The sequence below is a fragment of the Scyliorhinus torazame genome, chromosome 12 (genome assembly GCF_047496885.1).
Source record: "Scyliorhinus torazame isolate Kashiwa2021f chromosome 12, sScyTor2.1, whole genome shotgun sequence".
NCBI classification, from domain to species: domain Eukaryota; kingdom Metazoa; phylum Chordata; class Chondrichthyes; order Carcharhiniformes; family Scyliorhinidae; genus Scyliorhinus; species Scyliorhinus torazame.
The window spans coordinates 185,934,082-185,955,249 of record NC_092718.1 but is presented as its reverse complement, the minus strand read 5'-3'; the positions used below and the strand labels follow the sequence as shown (position 1 = coordinate 185,955,249).

The 21,168-nt window shown below is 47.4% G+C and overlaps 1 protein-coding gene across 2 annotated transcripts in view; it reads left to right on the top strand.

Moving 5' to 3' along the window:
- The window catches only part of usp32 (ubiquitin specific peptidase 32), a 269,634-nt gene that overhangs the window by 23,601 nt on the left and 224,865 nt on the right, over window positions 1–21,168 (top strand). For both annotated transcript variants that reach the window (XM_072469512.1, XM_072469511.1), the window contains exon 2: window positions 8,579–8,706. In XM_072469512.1, the coding sequence (XP_072325613.1) occupies window positions 8,579–8,706 (128 nt within the window). The remainder of the gene's footprint in view (window positions 1–8,578; window positions 8,707–21,168) is intronic.

The following is a 21,168-nucleotide window of genomic DNA, read 5'->3' as shown; positions in this document are numbered from 1 at the left end:
GTATCCCCCTTGGTGGTAGGAGCGGGAAGGTTGAGACCTGCCTGCGTAGGAATTCCCGCGCCTGCAGGTACCTAACTTCATTCCCTTCTGTCAGTTCAAATTTCTCCTCCAGTTCCCTCAGGCTGGGAAAGCTCCCTCTATAAACATATCTCCCATCCTCACGATCCCTGCTCTCTGCCATCTCCGGAATCCTCCATCTAACCTCCCCAGGACAAACCGATGATTATTGCAAATTGGAGACCAGATCGAAGCTCCCTCTGCTCCCACATGTCTCCTCCACTGCCCCCAGGGCCGCGACCACCACGGGGCTGGTGGAGTAGCATGCCGGCAGGAACGGCAGAGGCGCCGTTACCAACGCCCCCAAGCTAGTGCCCTTACATGATGCCGCCCCTACTCACTCCCACATCGACCCCCCCCCCCCCCAATTTTCACTGCCTGTACCCTCCCAGCCAGTGACAGCGGGAGCACGTCCCATCTTCAAAAATCCTCTTTCATTTGGTCTACTCGTTGGGCCAGATTTAGCTTGTGAATCCATTCCCATTCCCACGCCATCTGGATGCCTAGGTACCGAAATCTTCCCCCTACCACTCGAAACGGCAGCTCCCCCAATCACCTCTCCTCCCCTTGCCTGGATTGCGAACATCTCACTTTTCCTCATGTTCAATTTGTAACTCGAAAACCGGCCAAAATCCCCCAGAATCCCCAAAATTACTTCCATCCCTTTCAACGCGTCCGACACATATTAGAGCAGGTCATCCGCGTGTAGTGAGACTCTGTATCCCCCCCCCTTCCCGGACCAGCCCCTTGATGCTCTCAACGCAACTGCCAGCGGTTCTATGGCCAGTGCGAACAACAGCGGGGCGAGGGGGCGTCCCTGCCTCATCCTCCGGTGCAGCCTAAAATAGCCCGATGTCAGCCTGTTCGTCCAAACACTTGCCATGGGCGCCTGATACAGCAGCCTGACCCAGTCAATGAAGCCCTACCCAAATACAAACCGCCCCAGTACCTCCCACAAATAATCCCATCCCAACCGGTCAAATGCCTTCTCTGCAGCCATTGCGACCACTACCTCCACATCCCTCCCCTCTGGGGGCATCATAATTACATTCAAGAGCCTTCTTACATTGGCCGCCAACTGCCTCCCCTTAACAAATCCCATCTGGTCCTCCCCAATCATGTCCGGAACGCAGTCTTCAATCCTTGACAAGATCTTAGCCAACAATTTGGTGTCTACATTTAGTAGGGAGATCGGTCTGTAGGACCCGCATAGCTCCGGGTCCTTATCCCGCTTCAGGATCAATGAGACAGTGGCCTGTGACATAATGTGGGGAAGCCCCCCTCTCTCCCTTGCCTCATTAAATGTCCTCATCAGCAGTGACCCCAGTATCCCAGGGAACTTTTTGTAAAACTCCACGGGGTACCCATCCGGTCCCGGGGCTTTAGCCGACTGCATGGCCTTCAGCCCTTCTGCTATCTCTTCCAACCCGATCAGGGCCCTCAGCACTTCTACCAACTCTTCATCAACTTTAGGGAACTTCAGCCTCCCTAAGAACTGCCACATCCCCTCCGGCCCAGCTGGGGGTTGCGACTCATACAGCCTGCTGTAGAATTCCTCGAACGCCTTATTGACCCCAGCTGCATCTCCGACCAGGTTCCCATCCCTGCCCCTTACTTTCCCAAACTTCCTGAACTTTCTAAGCAGCAGCACAAGCATTCCACTGGCCTTCTCCCCATATTCATAGATCGCCCCCCCTCGCCTTCCTCAGCTGCTCCACCACCTTCCCTGTAGTTGACAAGCCAAACTCCGCTTGTAGCCTCTGTCGTTTCCTTAGAAGCCCTGCCTCTGGGGTCTCCGCCTACCTCCTGTCGACCTATGGTCCATCTCTGCTCTGCCTTCTCCCTGTGGGCCCGTATAGAGATCAGCTCCCCTCTAACCACCGCCTTCAGCGCCTCCCAGACCACTGCAGCCGAAGTTTCCCCCGTGTTGTTGACTTCCAGATAGTTCTAGGTACATTTTGTCAGCTGCCCACACACCTCCTCAGCAGCTAAAAGTCCCATGTGATCTTCCCCAGCATCCTCCTTTATGAACTCCACATCATCCCAATTCGGCGCATACACATTCGCGAGTACCACCGGCAACCCCTCCAGCAACTATTCTTCCCATCTCTAATGAATTAGCTCATTAATCAGGATTGCGACCCCTCTAGTCTTAGAGTCCAGCCCCGAGTGGAAAACCTGTCCGACCCATCCCTTCCTTAGCCTGACCTGGTCAGTTGCTCTAAGGTGTGTCTCCTGCAACATTGCCACGTCTGCCTTCGGTCCCCTCAAATGCGCATACACGAGCGCCCTCTTAACCAGCCCATTTAGCCCTCTTTATGTTCCATGTCATCGCCCCCCCCCCCCGATCAGCCAAACCTTTCTTGGACCAGTCTCCAGCACGCGCCCCACGCACCCGCAGGCCTGCCCCACCGACAGCCTCCGTCCCCGACCCCCCTGTTGTCCCACAGGAAAAGTCCCTCCCCTGTCAGCAGAACATTTCTCCCCCCCCCCCCCCCCCCCCCCCAGCAACAGCACTATACACACAGCCCCCTTCAACAAGCATCGCATCTGCTCACCCCCCACTGCACTTCTGTGAGCTAACCCGCCCAGCTAGCTTGGGCTGGAGATGGTGCCCATGCCCATGGTGCCAGACATTTTCCCACCTATTGTTCCCTCCGCCCCTCGCTCGGACCCACACATATGCAAACGTAAACAATCCCAACCCAATTGCCCAAAAGAAACACAAAGAAAATCAAAAAGAAGATCCAACATCTACCATTCACACCTCCATCCCCCATCAGTGGAAATGCAAATTTTAACTCGCACAGCTCGCCCGCAGACCCCAAATCAATACAGAAGGCATTGCAAGTAATGTCAAAAAACAAAAACTTTAAAAAAAAAAAAAACATTAACTCTGCAGCAAAGTTCAGTCCAAACTCCTCAGTCTGCTACCAGCCCTTTCCTTCTAGTGAAGTCCATTGCTTCCTCGGGTGACTCGAAGTAGAAATGCTGCTCTTCGTGAGTGACCCAAAGACGGGGCCGGATGCAGCAGTCCAAACTTTACCTTCTTCTTAAAAAGGGTTGATTTAATCTGATTGAACCCTGTTCTTCTCCTGGCCATGTCCATGCTCAGATCCTGATATATACGCAGGACATTGTTCTCCCATTTACAGCTCCGTGTCTGCCTGGCCCACTGTAGATTGCACTCCTTGTCCAGGTACCTGTGGAATCTCACCGCCATTGCTCTCTGGGGGGGGGGGGGGGGGGGGGGGGGGGGGTGGGTCACCTACACACTGCTTCCTCACTAGCGCTCTGTGCACCCTGTCCACCTCCAAGGGTTGGGTGAACGTCCCCTCAGCCAGTAGCTTCTCGAACATTACCCGCTACGTAGGCCCCTGCGTCCGTTCCTTTGGATCCCTCCGGGAGACCCACGATTCTCAGGTTCTGCCGGCGGGACCTGTTCTCTAGGTCCTCCACCTTCTCCTGGAGCCTTTTCTGCTGGTCTCTCAGCATCCCTACCTCCAACTACACTGCAGCTTGGTGCTCCTCCTGCTCAGTCAGTGCCTTCTCCTCGTTCTGGATCGCCTGATCTTGAGCATCCAGTCTGAGTTCCAGCCGCGCAATCGATTCCTTAATTGGATTCAAGCATTCCTGTTTCTGCTTGGCGAACTGCATCAGCTGCTCTGTCGACCGCTGGGTCGTCGAGTCAGAACTCCGGTCGTCCGCCATGCTTTCTCCCGCTGCAGCCTCAGCCCAAGCTTTCTCCATTCGCCTATTTCTTCCTTTGCGAGCACTCCTGGTCCGCTTCTCCATGCACTGATGTAGGATTCCTCATCACAGTTGCATCCAATATCAATTTTCCACTTCAGATCCGACAAAAAAATCGTGATGAGGTCCAATGTTCCGATCCGTGCAGGAGCCACCAAATGTGCAACCTACTCCTTCATAGCCGCCACCGGAAGTCCAATGTGCTCCATTCTTTCTTTAACGAGCTCCATTGTATCATTGTTGTTTGGCTTTTTGTGCCATTCCTGCTGCTCAAGTGTACATACAACTGAATCAGAGTCCTGATCTGATGTTTGTGTAAAATGGAGGTACCTCCCTGAGTTTTGGTCTACTTGTTCCAGTTTTCACTTGACAAATTAATGTTGGCTTGGTCTGGTTTGTTTTGTTTGGATTTTTCCTAATTTTATTATAAGTTTGATGTTAGGAATTGGCATCTAGAAAATTATAGATCTAAGCATCCACCATCTAAGCATAATGTGTTGGTGTTATTATGCGCTCTACTTGTGTACTGCACAGTCGATTATTACCATGATCTCAAAACACACATCGTTCCTGTTTACGTAACTAAATATATACTACAGCTCTTTCTTCAAAAGCATATGCCCCAATGATGCAGGATTTCGAAGTAAAAACTTGGTGTATCTGCAAACAGGATAGTATTTATATAGGAGTTACATAATCTGTTGATGTCACAATACAATCTTATGGTTAGAACATATCTTAATTTCACAGCTATTCAGTGACAAACAGGTACTATTAATAGGTTCTATTAGAGTTTTAAAAAACCCTAACTGTGACTACATTTCAGAAGTACAGAGTACTTGATTGTTATGTGCTTTGGGATGTCCTCCAGTTGTGAAAGGTGCAATATAAAGGTAAGTTGTTTCGTTGTTATCTGACTCAGCTAGGTAATATGCTCTCCTTGGAGTCAAGTTTAGGATTCAACCTCACTAGGGAAAATTTCATTTGGTGGCAATGTCTTACTTGATTGCATATTTTAAAAATAAGTATAAGAACCTGTGTCTTTTTTAAACTATTAATTTCCCCCAAATTTGTTACTTAAAATTGTAGACAATTGAACTCTTCCACTTTAGTTTAAAATTCTTTGTTAATCAGTGGTGACTGGGCTAACAATCCTTGGTCACCTAATACCAAAAGCAAAAAGATGTAGAAGCTGGGAACCTCAAATAAGAACAAAAACATTTTGGAAATACTCAAGCAGGCCAGGCAGCATCTGTGGAGAAAGAGTTCAAGTTTCTGGTCAAGATAACTTTTCTTCAGAGCTGTTCACACAGATGCTACCCGACCTGAGAATTTCCAGCATGTTTTTGTTTTTATTTCTAGTCTGTCACCTGGTGCTTTGTGAACCATGCATAGGGTTTTCACGTGCATTGACACAAGCCAAAATGTTATTTTTAACAACAACATTTCAAAATAGTGTTGGATGTAATTTCAATTGGTTTTCATTTTCTTTATTAAATATGAATAGACTTAAAAAATATATATATTTGAGTTTTTGTATCTTAATCTGTCTCATTGTTCCCAACGATACCACTATTAGTAACAACACGTTGCTCATGAGCATGTATATACATAAGAGACCTGTTACCACATTTCAAGTACCACCAAAATAGCACATTAGCAATGTTGCTTCACAGCGGCAGCGACCTGGGTTCTATCCCGGCTTGGGTCACTGTCTGTGCAGAGTCTGCATGTTATCCCCGTGTCTGTGTGGGTTTCCTCCGGGCGCTCTGGTTTCCTCCCACAAGAACCAAAAAACGTTCTTGTTAGGTGAATTGGACATTCTGAATTCTCCCTCAGTGTATCCGAACAGGTGGTGTAGTGTGATGACATGGGGATTTTCACAGCAACTTCATTGCAGTGTTAATGTAAGCCTACCTGTGACACGTAAAAGATTATTATTAATACATGGTGGATAAGGCTTTGCATTGGATATCCCTTCATTGAAAAGGGATTTATTAAAGGTGTTCAAAATGATCACAGTAATAGACAAGTTGAGTGTAAAATTTTTTAATTGGTAGGCATGTGATAGTAATCAAGATGGCCATTAGATGTATAAAGGGGTAAATTCGAAGAAACTTTGGCCTGCAACGATCTGTCAATGTAAAATTGTTCTTTATGGGCACACAGGAAAGGCAAAATGGAGGATACTACGTGTACAAGAATTGTTTTGGCGCACTGTTGAATAGGAATATCGGAATTGTTATATGAAAAATTACCACGTGCCATCCAATTCACTATCATAATCTTTATTGTCACAAGTAGGCTTACATTAACACTGCAATGAAGTTACTGTGAAACACCCCTAGTTGCCACATTGCGGTGCCTGTTCGGGTACACAGAGGGAGAATTCAGAATGTCCAAATTACCTAACAGCACGTCTTTCGGGACTTCTGGGAGGAAACTGGAGCACCTCCCGGAGGAAACCCACGCAGACACAGCGAGAACGTGCAGACTCCACACAGACAGTGACCCAAGCCTGGAATCGAACCTGGGACCCTGGCGCTGTGAAGCAACAGTGGCAACTACTGCTATCATGCCACCCATCCTGATAGTTGAATGATTCAACTAGAATTGAGTTTACATAATCGTGATAATTATTCACCAATGTCCATGCATACCATTCAATGCAAGTCAGCTTTCTAATGTGAGATTGATTTCATTGAATGCATTTGTAAAATGTAATGTAAAGTCACCATAGTCCCAGATGACTATAGGCTGCTTTCTCCTTTTGAGGGGGAGAGCTGACTGGTAGTGATTTAACCTGAGGATCACCACACCTCAGGTGAGAGGCAAAATGAGAAGACAGGATCTTCATGAATAACCTCAGCCGGTACGGGAAGTGAACCTGCACATGCCGGCCTCGCTCTGCATCATGAACCAGCTATCTAACCAAGTGAGCTGAACTGGCTCTCTTACTTATTTGTATCATACTATCATTAACTTTTCTGTTCCAAGAATGTTACAGTATTTCACATGCAAGACCAAGGTTTGGGGACTGTTATGAAATAGTTTTATCCATGTACCAGATTGCTGTCCTTTGTTATGGAGGTTCCTGTTTAACTCAAAATTCTCCCTCTGTTAAGAAGTATAACATCTTTAAATGTACTGTCACAGTTGAAGTGGACATCGGGGTGGCACGATGGCACATTGGTTATCAGCGGGTTCGATCCCGGTCCCGGGTCACTGTCCGTGTGGAGTTTGCACATTCTCCTGTGTCTGTGTGGGTCTCACCCCCACAACCCAAAAAGATGTGCCGGGTTTGTGGATTGGGCACGCTAAATTGCTCCTTAATTGGAAAAAAGAATTGGGTACTCTAAATTTATTTAAAAAAAGGGCCTGACCAAGGCTCAAAAAAACTATTAAAGTGGACATAATGCAAAAGAGAACACAAATTTTGTTTTCTTATTGCAGACAGCTGAATGAAAATATCAGCAGTCTTTATATGATGAACCCTAATAGCATGAACTCTAAAACGTGGGCAGCACAGAAGCATAGTGGTTAGCACTATGGCTTCACAGCCCCAGGGTCCCAGGTTCGATTCCCGACTTGAGTCACTGTCTGTGCGGAGTCTGCACGTTCTCCCTGTGTCTGGGTTTCCTCCGGATGCTCCTGTGGAACAAGCCCCGAAAGACCTGCTATTAGGTAAGTTGGATATTCTGAATTCGCCCTCTGTGTAACGGAACAGGCGCAGGAATGTGGCGAATAGGGGCTTTTCACAGTAACTTCATTGCAGTGTTAATGTAAGCCTACTTGTGACAATAAAGGTTATTATTATTATTTATTGAGGTTTTACAGTTACGTATGAGGTAGGGTGAAATCGGAATGTTAAACATTGGACACTTAGCAAGGCTTTTCTGTCTCCTTGGCATACAGTTCACTAGACTAGCTATTTTGGAATTAAAATATTGCTGTTTCAGGATTTGGAAGGGCATTCTGCTGAGTATTTTAAATACTGAGAAGAAATAGTGGTGGGAAGTTTAAATTAAAAGTGAATTTGGGAGGTGAACACGAGATATATGTGAAAAATATATTGCAATGTCCACCAGAGAGGGTGCAGAGGGTGTTGCCTGGGCTGGAGAGTTTCAACTCTTGGGAGACTGGATAAGCTGAAGTTGTTTTCCTTTAGAGCGGAGAAGGCTGAGGGTGTGGGGACCTGATTGAGGTGTACAAAATGGAGGGGCAGAGATTGAGTGGATAGGAAGGAACTCCTCCCCTTAGCGGAGGGGTTCAATAACCACAGGGCATAGATTTAAGGTAAGGGGCAGGTGGTTTAGAGCAGATGTGAGGAAAAGCATTTCCCACTTAGAGAGTGGTTAAACCTAGAACTCACTATCTGAAGGGTGGAGAGGAGGTAAACCCTCAACATTTCAGAAATATTTAGATGAGCATGTGAAATGAGCCAAGTGCTGGAAAATGGGATTAGAGTAGATAGGTGCTTGATGGCTGGCGTGGACATAATGGGCTTAAGGGCCTCTTTCTGTTCTGTAAAAACTCTGACTCTTAAGTGCATCCTGCAATGGCTAATGGCCACGAGAAGGCTTCCAACAGGTGGGTATTTATAGCCTTTGAATGCTTTCCATTTTCAAGACTCTCCCATGAAAGTAGCTAATCGCCAGTAAGTTCTTGTATTTTTAAAATATTAATATAACCCCCAAAAAATTATAATGTTGATTCCAATCTTCAGTTTTGCGCAGTACATGTAGACTAATTGATATTTCCTTTGATACAGTTACAGATATAGAACTGAAAAGATTAAAAGATGCCTTCAAGAGAACCAGTGGACTTTCTTATTATATGAGCCAACAAGCCTTTGTCAGGGAAGTACTTGGAGATGGGGTTCCACCTAAAGTTGCAGAAGTGAGTTTTGAAATGTACTTGTATGAATTATATAATGTTATAAGTTAAGAACCCCAAATTTGCTTACAAATTCAAGGTCATTGTTTCACCTAGCACGTGGATGTTACAAGAGAGATTTAAACCAACCGGGATTGTTTTCATGTAGAAAGACGGGTAACTGAATACATTTTTAGCAGATAGTAAAGATAAATGTGCCAGGTACAGTTGATTCAAACCTAATGTTATCCAAGAATAAAATAAATAAGAGGAGTAGATCATATGGCCCATCAAGCCGACTCCACCATTCAGTATGATTATGGCTGATTTTCAGTTTCAAATCCGTTCCCTGCCTGCTCCCCATCTTCATTAATTCTTGAGAGACCAAAACTCTCTCTATCCCAGCCTCAAAATATCCACAATTTTCTGGGTAGAGAATTCCAAAGATTCACAACCCCTTTGAGTGAAGCAATTTATCCTCCTCTCAATTCTAATTGTTTGCCCTTATCGCGAGACCGTTGCCCCACCGTATTTTAAATTTTCTGACCAGCAGAAACAATCTCTTGGTGCCTACCCAATTGAGCCCCTTCAGAATTTTCCAGATTTCAGTGAGATTGCCTCTCCTAAACTTCAGAGCATATAAGTCTAATTTACTGAGTTGCTCATCATAAGACAACCCTCTCACCCCAGAGACCAATTTGCTGTATATCCTTTCTTAAAGTGCGCACACTATTCAAAATACGATCTCCTCAAAACCCTGTACAATTATAGTAAGACGTCTTTATTCTTGCAGGACAGGCCAACATGCCATTTGCCTTTTTCATTGCTTGCTGTACCTGCATGCTAACCGTCTGCATTCCTTGTACAAGATGACCCAAGTTTCTTTGAACATAATTTGCAACAAAATTCTGATTTTCTACTCTTGCAACTATACTTGCTGCCATTATGCTCCATTTGCCATCTTGTTGCCCATTCATTTAAGTTGTCGGTAATCCTTTGCAACATTTATGTATTCTACCTGCAACTTGTCTTACCATTTAGTTTGATATCAGCATACTTTGATTCATACCCTGTCTCTTCATCTAAGTCATTAATATAGATTGTAAATAGCCAAGGTCAAGCCTTGTAGCATGGTACAATTCACTGCCTGCCAACTTGAAAAATCCCAGTTTATGCCCACTCTCTAACAATCCTATACCCATGTTCAAAAATAATAACACCAACTCCATGAGCTATCTGGCCTATTAACTATGGCAACTTGTTGAATGCCTTATCATTTTAGCACGGTAGCATTGTGGATAGCACAATTGCTTCACAGCTCCAGGGTCCCAGGTTCGAGTCCGGCTTGGGTCACTGTCTGTGCGGAGTCTGCACATCCTCCCCGTGTGGGCGTGGGTTTCCTCCGGGTGCTCTGGTTTCCTCCCACAGTCCAAAGATGTGCAGGTTAGGTGGATTGGCCATGATAAATTGCCCTTAGTGTCCAAAATTGCCCTTAGTGTTGGGTGGGGTTACTGGGTTATGGGGATAGGGTGGAGGTGTGGGTAGGGTGCTCTTTCCAAGAGCCGGTGCAGACTCGATGGGCCGAATGGCCTCCTTCTGCACTGTAAATTCTATGGTAATCTATGATAATCCCTGTGGTACCCCAAGTCATTTGTTGCCACCATTCGGAAAAAGACCCATTTAATCCTACTTGTTTCCTGTTTGTCAACCAGTTTTCTATCCATCTCAATAAGCTGTCCCCAACCCAATGCACTTTAATTTTACATGTTAATATCTTATGTGGGACTTTGTCGAAAGTCTTCAGAAAGTGCAAATAAACCACTGGCTCGCCCTCATCAACTCTACTAGTTACAACCTCGGAAAAATTCCAGTTGATTTGTCAAGCAAGATTTCTCTTTTGTAAATCTATGCTGACTCTGTCAGACTCTACCACTATTTTAAAAGTGGTATAAAATCTTTGATAGACTCTAGAATTTTCCTGACTACTGGCGTCAGACTGACTGGTCTGTAATTGCCTGTTTTCTCTTTACCTCCCTTTTTAAATAGTGGGGTTTCATTAGCTGTCCTCCAATCTATAGTAACTTTCAGAGTCTATAGAATCTGAATAATCACCACCAATGCATCCACTATTTCAAGTCCACTTCCTTAAGTACTCTGATATGCAGATTATCAGGCCCTGGGGATTTATCAGCCTTCAATCCCATCAATTTCCCAAGACCAGTTCTTCCGGTGACGCCGGGCAGGAGGCAGCCGCACAATGGAGGGAATGGCATTTTTGGGGCTTTAAGCCCGGTCCCAGGGTCCACGGAGCCGGCAAAAGGAGGGAGAAGGCACAGTAAAGGAAAATGTCGAGGGTGAGCAAAAGAACGGCTGTAAAAAAAAAAAAAAAAACAGCTGAAGGTCCATCGGGGAGTGGAAAGGTCACCACAGGGTCACCAAGGAAAATGGAGGCTGGAGCACCAGGGGAGGGCGCATTGCTTACGGCTGAAGAAATAACTACGGTGATGACTGCGGAATTCGAAAGGCAGTTTACAAAATACATAGAGACAATGAGGAAGGAGATGAGGGAGGTTTTGAGTGTATTGGTGGAGGAGGCGATTTCCCGATGGCGGTGGCGAGCGGAGGTGCGAGAGCAAGGGGAGGCGCTGAAGGAAGTGGAGGAGACATTATTGCAGCACGGTGATCAACATACCTCGATGGGGAAGTAGGTGCGGAAGGTGATGGAGATTAACAAGGATCTGCGAGGGACTTCCGGTTGCGGCGATGCACTGCTAAGCCGCACGTTTCGGCAGCTCCCGTTCTAACAGACTTTTGGGCTCCAACGGATTTTTTAAAAAACCAAGCCCAGTGTGGGGTGACGAAGGAAGTCCCCCCCCTCCCCGGTGTGTGTATGGAAAGGACCACTGGTCGTGGCCAGATTGCGAAGGATCCTTTGGAGCAGCGGCAGAGAAGAGAAGGGGAGAAGCAAGATGGCGGCGGATGGAGCCCAGATGGCATGGGGCCCGGACCAGCAGGAATTCCTCCGACGATGTGTGGAGGAACTAAAGAAAAAGGTGCTGGCGCCGATGTTATTGGCAATCGAGGGACTGAAGGAAACACAAAAGGTCCAGGCGATAGAGCTCCATGGAGTGAAGGCAAAGGCAGCCGAGAATGAGGATGAGATGCAGGGCCTGGTGGTAAAAACGGAGACGCATGAGGCGTTACATAAGAGGTGCATAGAAAGGCTGGAAGCCCTGGGGAACAGCTCGAGGAGGAAGAACCTATGGATTTTAGGTCTCCCCAAAGGAGCAGAGGGAGCTGATGTTGGGGCTTATGTGAGCACGGTGCTCCATATGGTAATGGGAGCTGAGGCCCCAACGGGCCCCCTGGTGGTGGAAGGAGCGCACCGGGTCCTTGTGAGAAGACCAAAGGCGGGTGAAATACCAAGGTCGATAGTGGTGAGATTCCACTGCTTCATGGACAGAGAGGCGGTCCTGAGCTGGGCCAAGAAGGCACGGAGTAGCAAGTGGGAGAATGCGGTGATATGAGTGTATCAGGACTGGAGCGCGGAGGTGGCGAGAAGGAGGGCGCGCTTTAATCGGGCCAAGGCGGGGGGGGGGGGGGGGCGAGCGGCCCCCCAATCCGGCTGATCATGTGGGAAGCCTAAATGGGCCGATTAAGAGGGCCCAGGTGTTCGCGCACTTAGAGACTGAAGGCGGACGTAGTCATGCTCCAGGAGACGCACTTGAAGGTGGCGGATCAGGTTAGGTTAAGAAAAGGATGGGTGGGACAGGTATTCCAGTCGGGGTTGGACGAGAAAAACAGGGGGGTGGCGATACTGGTGGGGAAATGGGTATCGTTCGAGGCTAAGAACATAGTGGTGGATAACGGGGGCAGATATGTGATGGTGAGTGGTAGATTGCAGGGAGAGGCGGTCATGCTGGTGAATGTATATGCCCCGAACTGGGATGACGCGGGATTCATGAAGCGGATGCTGGGACGTATCCCGGACCTGGAGGAAGCTTGGTAATGGGGGGGCACTTCAACACTGTGCTGGATCCAGGGCTAGACCGGTCTAAATCCAGGACCGGGAGAAAGCCGGCAGCGGCTAAGGTGCTTAGGGGATTTATGGAACAAATGGGGGGAGTGGATCCGTGGAGATTTGCCAGGCCGTTGGCTAAAGAGTTTTCCTTTTTCTCCCACGTCCACAAGGTATATTCCCGAATAGACTTCTTTGTTATGAGTAGGGCACTGATCTCGAAGGTGGCAGGAACGGAGTATTCGGCCATAGCCGTTTCAGACCACGCCCCGCATTGGGTGGATCTGAAACTAGGAGAGGAGAGGGAGCAGCGCCCACTCTGGCGACTGGATGTGGGACTACTGGCGGATGCGGGGGTCTGTGGAAGGGTGCGGGGGTGTATTGAGAGATACCTGGAGGTCAATGACTATGGTGAGGTTCAGGTGGGGGCAGTATGGGAAGCGCTGAAGGTGGTGGTTAGAGGAGAGCTGATCTCTATTAGAGCCCACAAGGAGAAACAAGAGGGCAAAGAAAGGGAGAGATTAGTGGGGGAGATTTTGAGGGTGGATAAAAGATATGCGGAGGCCCCAGACGAAGGACTATATAGAGAAAGGCGAAGACTTCAGACTGAGCCCGGAAGCCCGGCGAACCACACACATGTTCTGGCCGTGTCCGGCATTGGATGAGTACTGGGGGGGTGTGGCAAGGGTGATTTCAAAGGTGGTGAAGGTCCGGGTCAAGCCAGGCTGGGGGTTAGCGATATTTGGGGTAGCGGAAGAGCCGGGAGTGCAGGAGGCGAAAGAGGCCGACATTCTGGCCTTTGCGTCCCTAGTAGCCCGGCGTAGGATTTTACTCATGTGGAAGGAAGCGAAACCCCCCTGGCGTGGAGGCCTGGATAAACACATGGCAGGGTTCATAAAGCTGGAACGAATAAAATTTACGTTGAGAGTAGGTTGCTGGTTTGCGTTGCGTTTCAGTAGGGGAGCATTTCGGTAACAGTGACCACAATTCAGTAAGTTTTAAAGTACTGGTGGACAAGGATAAGAGTGGTCCTAGGATGAATGTGCTAAATTGGGGGAAGGCTAATTATAGCAATATTAGGCGGGAACTGAAGAACATAGATTGGGGGCGGATGTTTGAGGGCAAATCAACATCTGACATGTGGGAGGCTTTCAAGTGTCAGTTGAAAGGAATTCAGGACCGGCATGTTCCTGTGAGGAAGAAGGATAAATACGGCAATTTTCGGGAACCTTGGATAACGAGAGATATTGTAGGCCTCGTCAAAAAGAAAAAGGAGGCATTTGTCAGGGCTATAAGGCTGGGAACAGACGAAGCCTGCGTGGAATATAAGGAAAGTAGGAAGGAACTTCAGCAAGGAGTCAGGAGGGCTAGAAGGGGTCACGAAAAGTCATTGGCAAATAGGTTTAAGGAAAATCCCAAGGCTTTTTACACGTACATAAAAAGCAAGAGGGTAGCCAGGGAAAGGGTTGGCCCACTGAAGGATAGGCAAGGGAATCTGTGTGGAGCCAGAGGAAATGGGTGAGGTACTAAATGAATACTTTGCATCAGTATTCACCAAAGAGAAGGAATTGGTAGATGTTGAGTCTGGAGAAGGGTGTGCAGATAGCCTGGGTCACATTGAGATCCAAAAAGACGAGGTGTTGGGTGTCTTAAAAAAAAAATTAAGGTAGATAAGTCTCCAGGGCCTGATGGGATCTACCCCAGAATACTGAAGGAGGCTGGAGAGGAAATTGCTGAGCCGGTGAGCCTTACTTCAGTGGTAGGGAAATTACTGGAGAGAATTCTTCAAGACATGATCTACTCCCATTTGGAAGCAAATGGACGTATTAGTGAGAGGCAGCATGGTTTTGTGAAGGGGAGGTCGTGTCTCACTAACTTGATAGAGTTTTTCAAGGAGGTCACTAAGATGATTGATGCAGGTAGGGCAGTGGATGTTGTCTATATGGACTTCAGTAAGGCCTTTGTCAAGGTCCCGCATGGCAGACTGGTACAAAAGGTGAAGTCACATGGGATCAGGGGTGAGCTGGCAAGGTGGATACAGAACTGGCTAGGTCATAGAAGGCAGAGAGTAGCAATGGAAGGATGCTTTTCTAATTGGAGGGCTGTGACCAGTGGTGTTCCACAGGGATCAGTGCTGGAACCTTTGCTGTTTGTAGTATATATAAATGATTTGGAGAAAAATGTAACTGGTCTGATTAGTAAGTTTGCAGATGACACAAAGGTTGGTGGAATTGCGGATAGCGATGAGGACTGTCAGAGGATACAGCAGGATTTAGATTGTTTGGAGACTTGGGCGGAGAGATGGCAGATGGAGTTTAATCCGGACAAATGTGAGGTAATGCATTTTGGAAGGTCTAATGCAGATAGGGAATATACAGTGAATGGTAGAACCCTCAAGAGTATTTAAAGTCAGAGAGATCTAGGAGTACAGGTCCACAGGTCACTGAAAGGGGCAACACAGGTGGAGAAGGTAGTCAAGAAGGCATACGGTATGCTTGCCTTCATTGGCCGGGGCATTGAATATAAGAATTGGCAAGTCATGTTGCAGCTGTGTAGAACCTTGGTTAGGCCACACTTGGAATATAGTGTTCAATTCTGGTCGCCACGCTACCAGAAGTATGTGGAGGCTTTAGAGAGAGTGCAGAAGAGATTTACCAGAATGTTGCCTGGTATGGAGGGCATTAGCTATGAGGAGCGGTTGAATAAACTCTGTTTGTTCTCACTGGAACGAAGGAGGTTGAGGGGCGACCTGATAGAGGTCTACAAAATTGAGGGTCATAGACAGAGTGGATAGTCAGGGGCTTTTCCCCAGGGTAGAGGGGTCAATTACTCGGGGGCATCGGTTTAAGGTGAGAGGGGCAAGGTTGAGAGTAGATGTACGGGGCAAGTTTTTTACGCAGAGGGTAGTGGGTGCCTGGAACTCGTTACCGGAGGAGGTGGTGGAAGCAGGGACGATAGTGACATTTAAGGGGCATCTTGACAAATACATGAATAGGATGGGAATAGAGGGATATGGACCCAGGAAGTGTAGAAGATTGTAGTTTAGTCGGGCAGCATGGTCGGCGCGGGCTTGGAGGGCCAAAGGGCCTGTTCCTTTGCTGTACATTTCTTTGTTCTTTGTTCTTTGAGAGGATCGGCTCAGGGGTTCTCCAGGCAGTGGCAACCGTTCCTTGACTATCTCGCGAAACGTTAAGGGTAGATAGAGTGACAGCAGCAGCAACCCGGGGGTGGGGTGGGGAGCACTATTTTTGTTATTTTGTTAGTTCACTATATTTAAATAATGTTATTTACTAGTTATTGTATTATTTCTATGTTAATTTGTAAAAACAGAAACATTTTGTTTGAAAAATTTAATAAAATATATTTTAAAAACAAAAACCAAAAAACCCCAAAAAAACAAGGATCTGCGAGGAAAAATGGAAGACCTGGAAAACAGATCCAGGCGACAGAATTTGAGGATTGTGGGGCTGCCCGAAGGAGTTGAAGGACCGAGGCCGACTGAGTATTTTGCCGCGATGCTGGCAAAACTATTGGGGGAGGGGGAGGATCCATCCCGATATGAACTGGATCGGGCTCACCGGTCGTGGAGGCCTGTACCAAAGGCGAGTGAGCCGCCAAGGGTAGTGACTGTGCTTCCGGAGGTACAGTGCGAAGGAGAAGGTCCTGTGCTGGGCCAAGCAGAAGCAGGTGGTGCAGTGGGCTGGAGCTGGTATCCGTGTATACCAGGACTTTACGGTGGAGCTGGCGAGGAGGTGGGCTGCCTTCAACTGGGTGAAGAGGGCACTGTCCATTAGCAAGGTGCAGTGCGGCATTGTATATCCAGCGAAGCTGAGTGTTACTTACAAGCTCAAGGACTTTTATTTTGGAACAGCGGAAACAGCGGAGGAGTTTGCGAAGGCAGAAGGACTGTGGCATATTTGAGAAATGGCCATGTGCCTATGTAACCTCAGGACTGTATTTTCTTCTTTTTTGTTTCACTGCGTGCGGGTGTATGGGCTAAAGGAGCCAATGTTGTATATATTTGGACAAGGGAAGTGATGGGGCTTTCACTCGAAATGAGGGCTCTTTGGGGTGTAGGTGGATATGTGGGGTTTGTGTGCTAAAAGGGGATTGCTGGGCTTTCCTAGTGCCGGGCAAGGGGGAAAGGGACCCGGGCGGGAGCCTCCACGCTGGCTGGTTTAAGCCAGCCAGTGAACGGGAGTGGGGGGAGGGGCTGCGGCCATCGGAGCCTGGCAGAACAAGGTCCGAGTGCTCTCGCCGGGGTGGAAGGTTGGGGGGAAGGAACCAAGGTTGGGGGGAGGAGTTTTACAGGAGGCAGTGGACGGGAGGAATTGGAGGGGGGCGGGGGTGTTTACAACTCTTGGGTATCATGTACGGTACTCTTTCAGAGGTTGGATGGCGTTGGGTGTAGGGGGGGGGCGAAGGGGAGTGCACTCTATAGGTTAATGGTGACCATGAGCGGTACCGGACTCCTTTTTCTTTTTCTCCTTTGTTTTTTGTTTCCACTGTGGGAGGGTTTGTTTTATTGGATGCATGTATTGACAGATGGGCCGTTGTTTGGGGTGGTGGGAGGATGGGATCGTTGTTATTGTTAAGGGGATTGATTTTGCATTTGTTACCATTTACTGTCTGTGGGTGGGGTGTCAACTTTGAAGGAAAATGTGAAAATGGAGAATAAAAACATTTTAAAATAAAAAAAATTCCCAAGACCATTTTTCTCTGCTAATGTTGATTTCCTTCAGTTCCTCCCGCTCACTGAACCCTGTGTTCCCCAACATGTCTGATATGTAATGGTACATATGGAGCTAACAACTGAACTAATTATTTTTAAAAATTATTTCAAGGGATGTGGGCATCACTGGCTAGGCCAGCATCCATTACTCATCCCTAAATGTCCTTGAAAAGGTGATGGTGAGCTGTCTTCTTGAATCACTACACTCCTATTTGGTGTAGTATACACGCAGTGATATTAGGGAGGGGATTCCTGGATTTTGACCCAGTAACAGTGAAGGAACGGCAATATATCTACATGTCAGGATGGTGAGTGGCTTAGAGTGGAACTTCTGCTGCCCTTGGCTTTCTTGATCGTAGTGGTTGTGGGTTTGGGAGGTGCTGTCCAAGGAGCTTTGGCGAGGTCTTGCAGTGCGTCATGCCATTGCTGCTGTGCATCAGTGATGGAGGGAGTGAATGCTTTTCGAATGGGATGTCAATCATGTGGGCTGCTTTGTCCTGGATAGTGTCAAACTTCTTGCATGTTGTTGGAACTGCATCCATCAAGGCAAGGGGAGAGTATTCCATAAAACGTCTGACTTGTGCCTTGTAGATTATGGACATACTCTGGGGAGGATTCCTAGCTTCTGACCTACTCTTGTAGCCATGATATTTGTATGGCTAGTCCAATTGAGTTTCTGGTCAATGATAATCCCCAGGATGTTGATAGTGGGGGGGATGTTCAGTGATGGTAATGCCATTGAACGTCATGGGGTGATAGTTAGATTCTCTCTTGTTGGCGATGGTCATTGTCTGACACTTGTGTGGTGCAAATGTTACTTGCCAATTGTCAGCCCAAACTTGGATATTGTCCAGATCTTGTTGCATTTGGACATGACTTCTCAGATACTGAAGCAGTGCGCGAATGGTGTCGAACGTTGTGCAAGGTGCTGCTCCTGGCATGCCCTCCTTCATTTCATTGAACATGTGTTGACCCCCTAGCCTCATGGTAATGGTATAGTGGGAGATATGCTGGGCCATGAGGTTACAGATTGCGATTGAATGCAATATTGCTGCTACTGATGGTCCACAGTGCTTCGTGGATGCCCAGTCTGGAGTTGCTAGATCTGCTCAAAGTCAATCTAATTTAGCATGGTGGTCATGCCACATAACACAATGGAGGGTATCCTCCGTGTGAAGACAGGGCTTTGTCTCCACAAGCACTTGTGTGATGGTCACTCCTACTGATACCGTCATGGTCAGATGCATCTGTGATGGGCAGGTTAGTGGGGATGCGGTCAAGTATATTTTTCCCTCTTGTTGGTTCCTGAACACCTGCCACAGACAGTATAGCAGCCATGTCCTTTAGGACCCATAAGACCATAAGACATAGGAGCAGAATTAGGCCACTCGGCCCATCAAGTCTGCTCCGCCATTCAATCATGGCTGATATTTTTCTCATCCCCATTCTCCTGCCTTCTCCCCATAACCCCTATCTATCTCTGTCTTAAAGACACTCAGCGAATTTGCCTCCACAGCCTTCTGCGGCAAAGAGTTCCACAGATTCACCACCCTCTGGCTGATGGTGTCCTCTGATTGTAGTTTTTCCTAAAAGTGGAAACATCCTCTCCACGTCCACTCTATGCAGGCCTCGCAGTATATTGTACGTTTCAATAAGATCCCCTCTCATCCTTCTAAACTCCAACGAGTACAGACCCAGAGTCCTCAAACGTTCTTCATTCCAAGGATCATTCTTGTGAACCTCCTCTGGACCCTTTCCAAGGCCAGCACATCCTTCCTTAGATATGGGGCCCAATACTGCTCACAATACTCCAAATGAGGTCTGACCAGCCTTATACAGCCTCAGAAGTACATCCCTGGTCTTGTATTCTAGCCCTCTTGACATGAATGCTAACATTGCATTTGCCTTCTTAACTGCCGACTGAACCTGCACATTAACCTTAAGAGAATCGTGAACAAGGACTCCCAAGTCCCTTTGTGCTTCTGCTTTCCGAAGCATTTCCCCATTTAGAAAATAGTCTATGCCTAGATTCCTCCTTCCAAAGTGCATAACTTCACACTTTTCCACATTGTATTTCATTTGCCACTTCATTGCCCACTCTCCTAGCTTGTCCAGGTCCTTCTGCAGCCCCCTTGCTTCCTCAATACTACCTGTCCCTCTACAGATCTTTGTATCATCTGCAAACTTAGCAACAGTGCCTTCAGTACCTTCTTCCAGATCATTAATGTATATTGTAAAAAGTTGTGGTCCCAGCACAGACCCCTGAGGCATACCACTAGTCACTGGTTGCCATCCTGAAAAAGACCCCTTTATCCCCACTCTTTCCCTGCTGCCAGTCAGCCAATCCTCTAATCATGCCAGGATCTGAACACCATGAGATCTTAACTTATTTAACAGCCTCCTACGCGGCACCTTGTCAAAGGCCTTCTGGAAATCTAAATAAATCCCGTCCACTGGTTCTCCTTTGTCTGACTTGCTTGTTACCTCCTCAAAGAAGTCTAACAGATTTGTCAGACATGACCTCCCTTTGACAAAGCCGTGCTGACTCGGTCCTATTTTCCCATGCACTTCCAAGTGCTTCACGATCTCATCTTTAATAACAGACTCTAAAATCTTACCAATGACCGCCAGGCTAACCAGCCTATAATTTCCCGTCTTCTGCCTCCCTCCCTTCTTAAACAGGGGTGTTTCATTCGCCACCTCCCAGTCCTCTGGCACCCTTCCTGCCTCCAGTGATTCCTTAAAGACCATCACTAATGCCTCCACAATTTCCTCAGCTATCTCTTTTAGGACCCTGGGGTGTAGTCCATCCGGTCCAGGTGACTTATCCACCTTCAGACCTTTCAGTTTCCCCAGAACCTTCTCCTTAGTGATGGCCACTGCACTCACCTCTGCCCCTGATTCTCCTGGAGATCTGGCATCCCACTGGTGTCTTCCACCGTGAAGACTGCTGCAAAGTAACTATTCAGTTCGCCTACCATTTCTTTGTTTCCTATTGTTACTTCTCCAGCCATGTTTTCCAGTGGTCCAATGTCTATTTTTGCCTCTCTCTTACCTTTTATATATTGAAAGAAACTCTTCCTATCTTCTTTTATGTTACTAGCTAACTTGCACTCATATTTCATCTTCTCTCCCTTTATTGTTTTTTTAGTTGACTCCTGCTCGCTTTTAAATGATTCCCAATCCTCTGGCTTCCCACAAATCCGTGCCACTATGTATGCTTTTTCTTTTTCTTTTATGCTGTCATTGACTTCCCTCGTCAACCATGGATGTCTTGTCCTGCCCTTAATGTTTCCTCCTCCTTGGGTTGAATTTCTGCTGTGCCTCCCGAGGAGCCCCCCAAAACTCGTGCCATTGCTGTTCCACTGTCTTCCCTGCTTGTCTCCTTTTCCAATCAACTCTGGCCAGCTCCTCCCTCATGTCTTTGCCGTTACCGTTATTTAATTTGTGTATTTGTAGAAGCTCTTTGGATTCTCTTTTGCCATATCTGCCAAAGCAATCTCATATCCTGCTTTTGCCCTCCTAATTTCTCTCTTAACTCTACTCCAGCAACCTCTATACTTTTCAAGGGGCCCACTTGATCCCAGCTGCTGATGCATGTCTTTTGCCTCCTTTTTGACCAAGGCCTCAATATCCCGAGTCAACGAGGGTTCCCTACTTCTACCAGCCGTACCCTTCACTATAACAAGGATGTGCTTACCCTGAACCCTTGTTAACACATTTTTGAAAGCCTCCC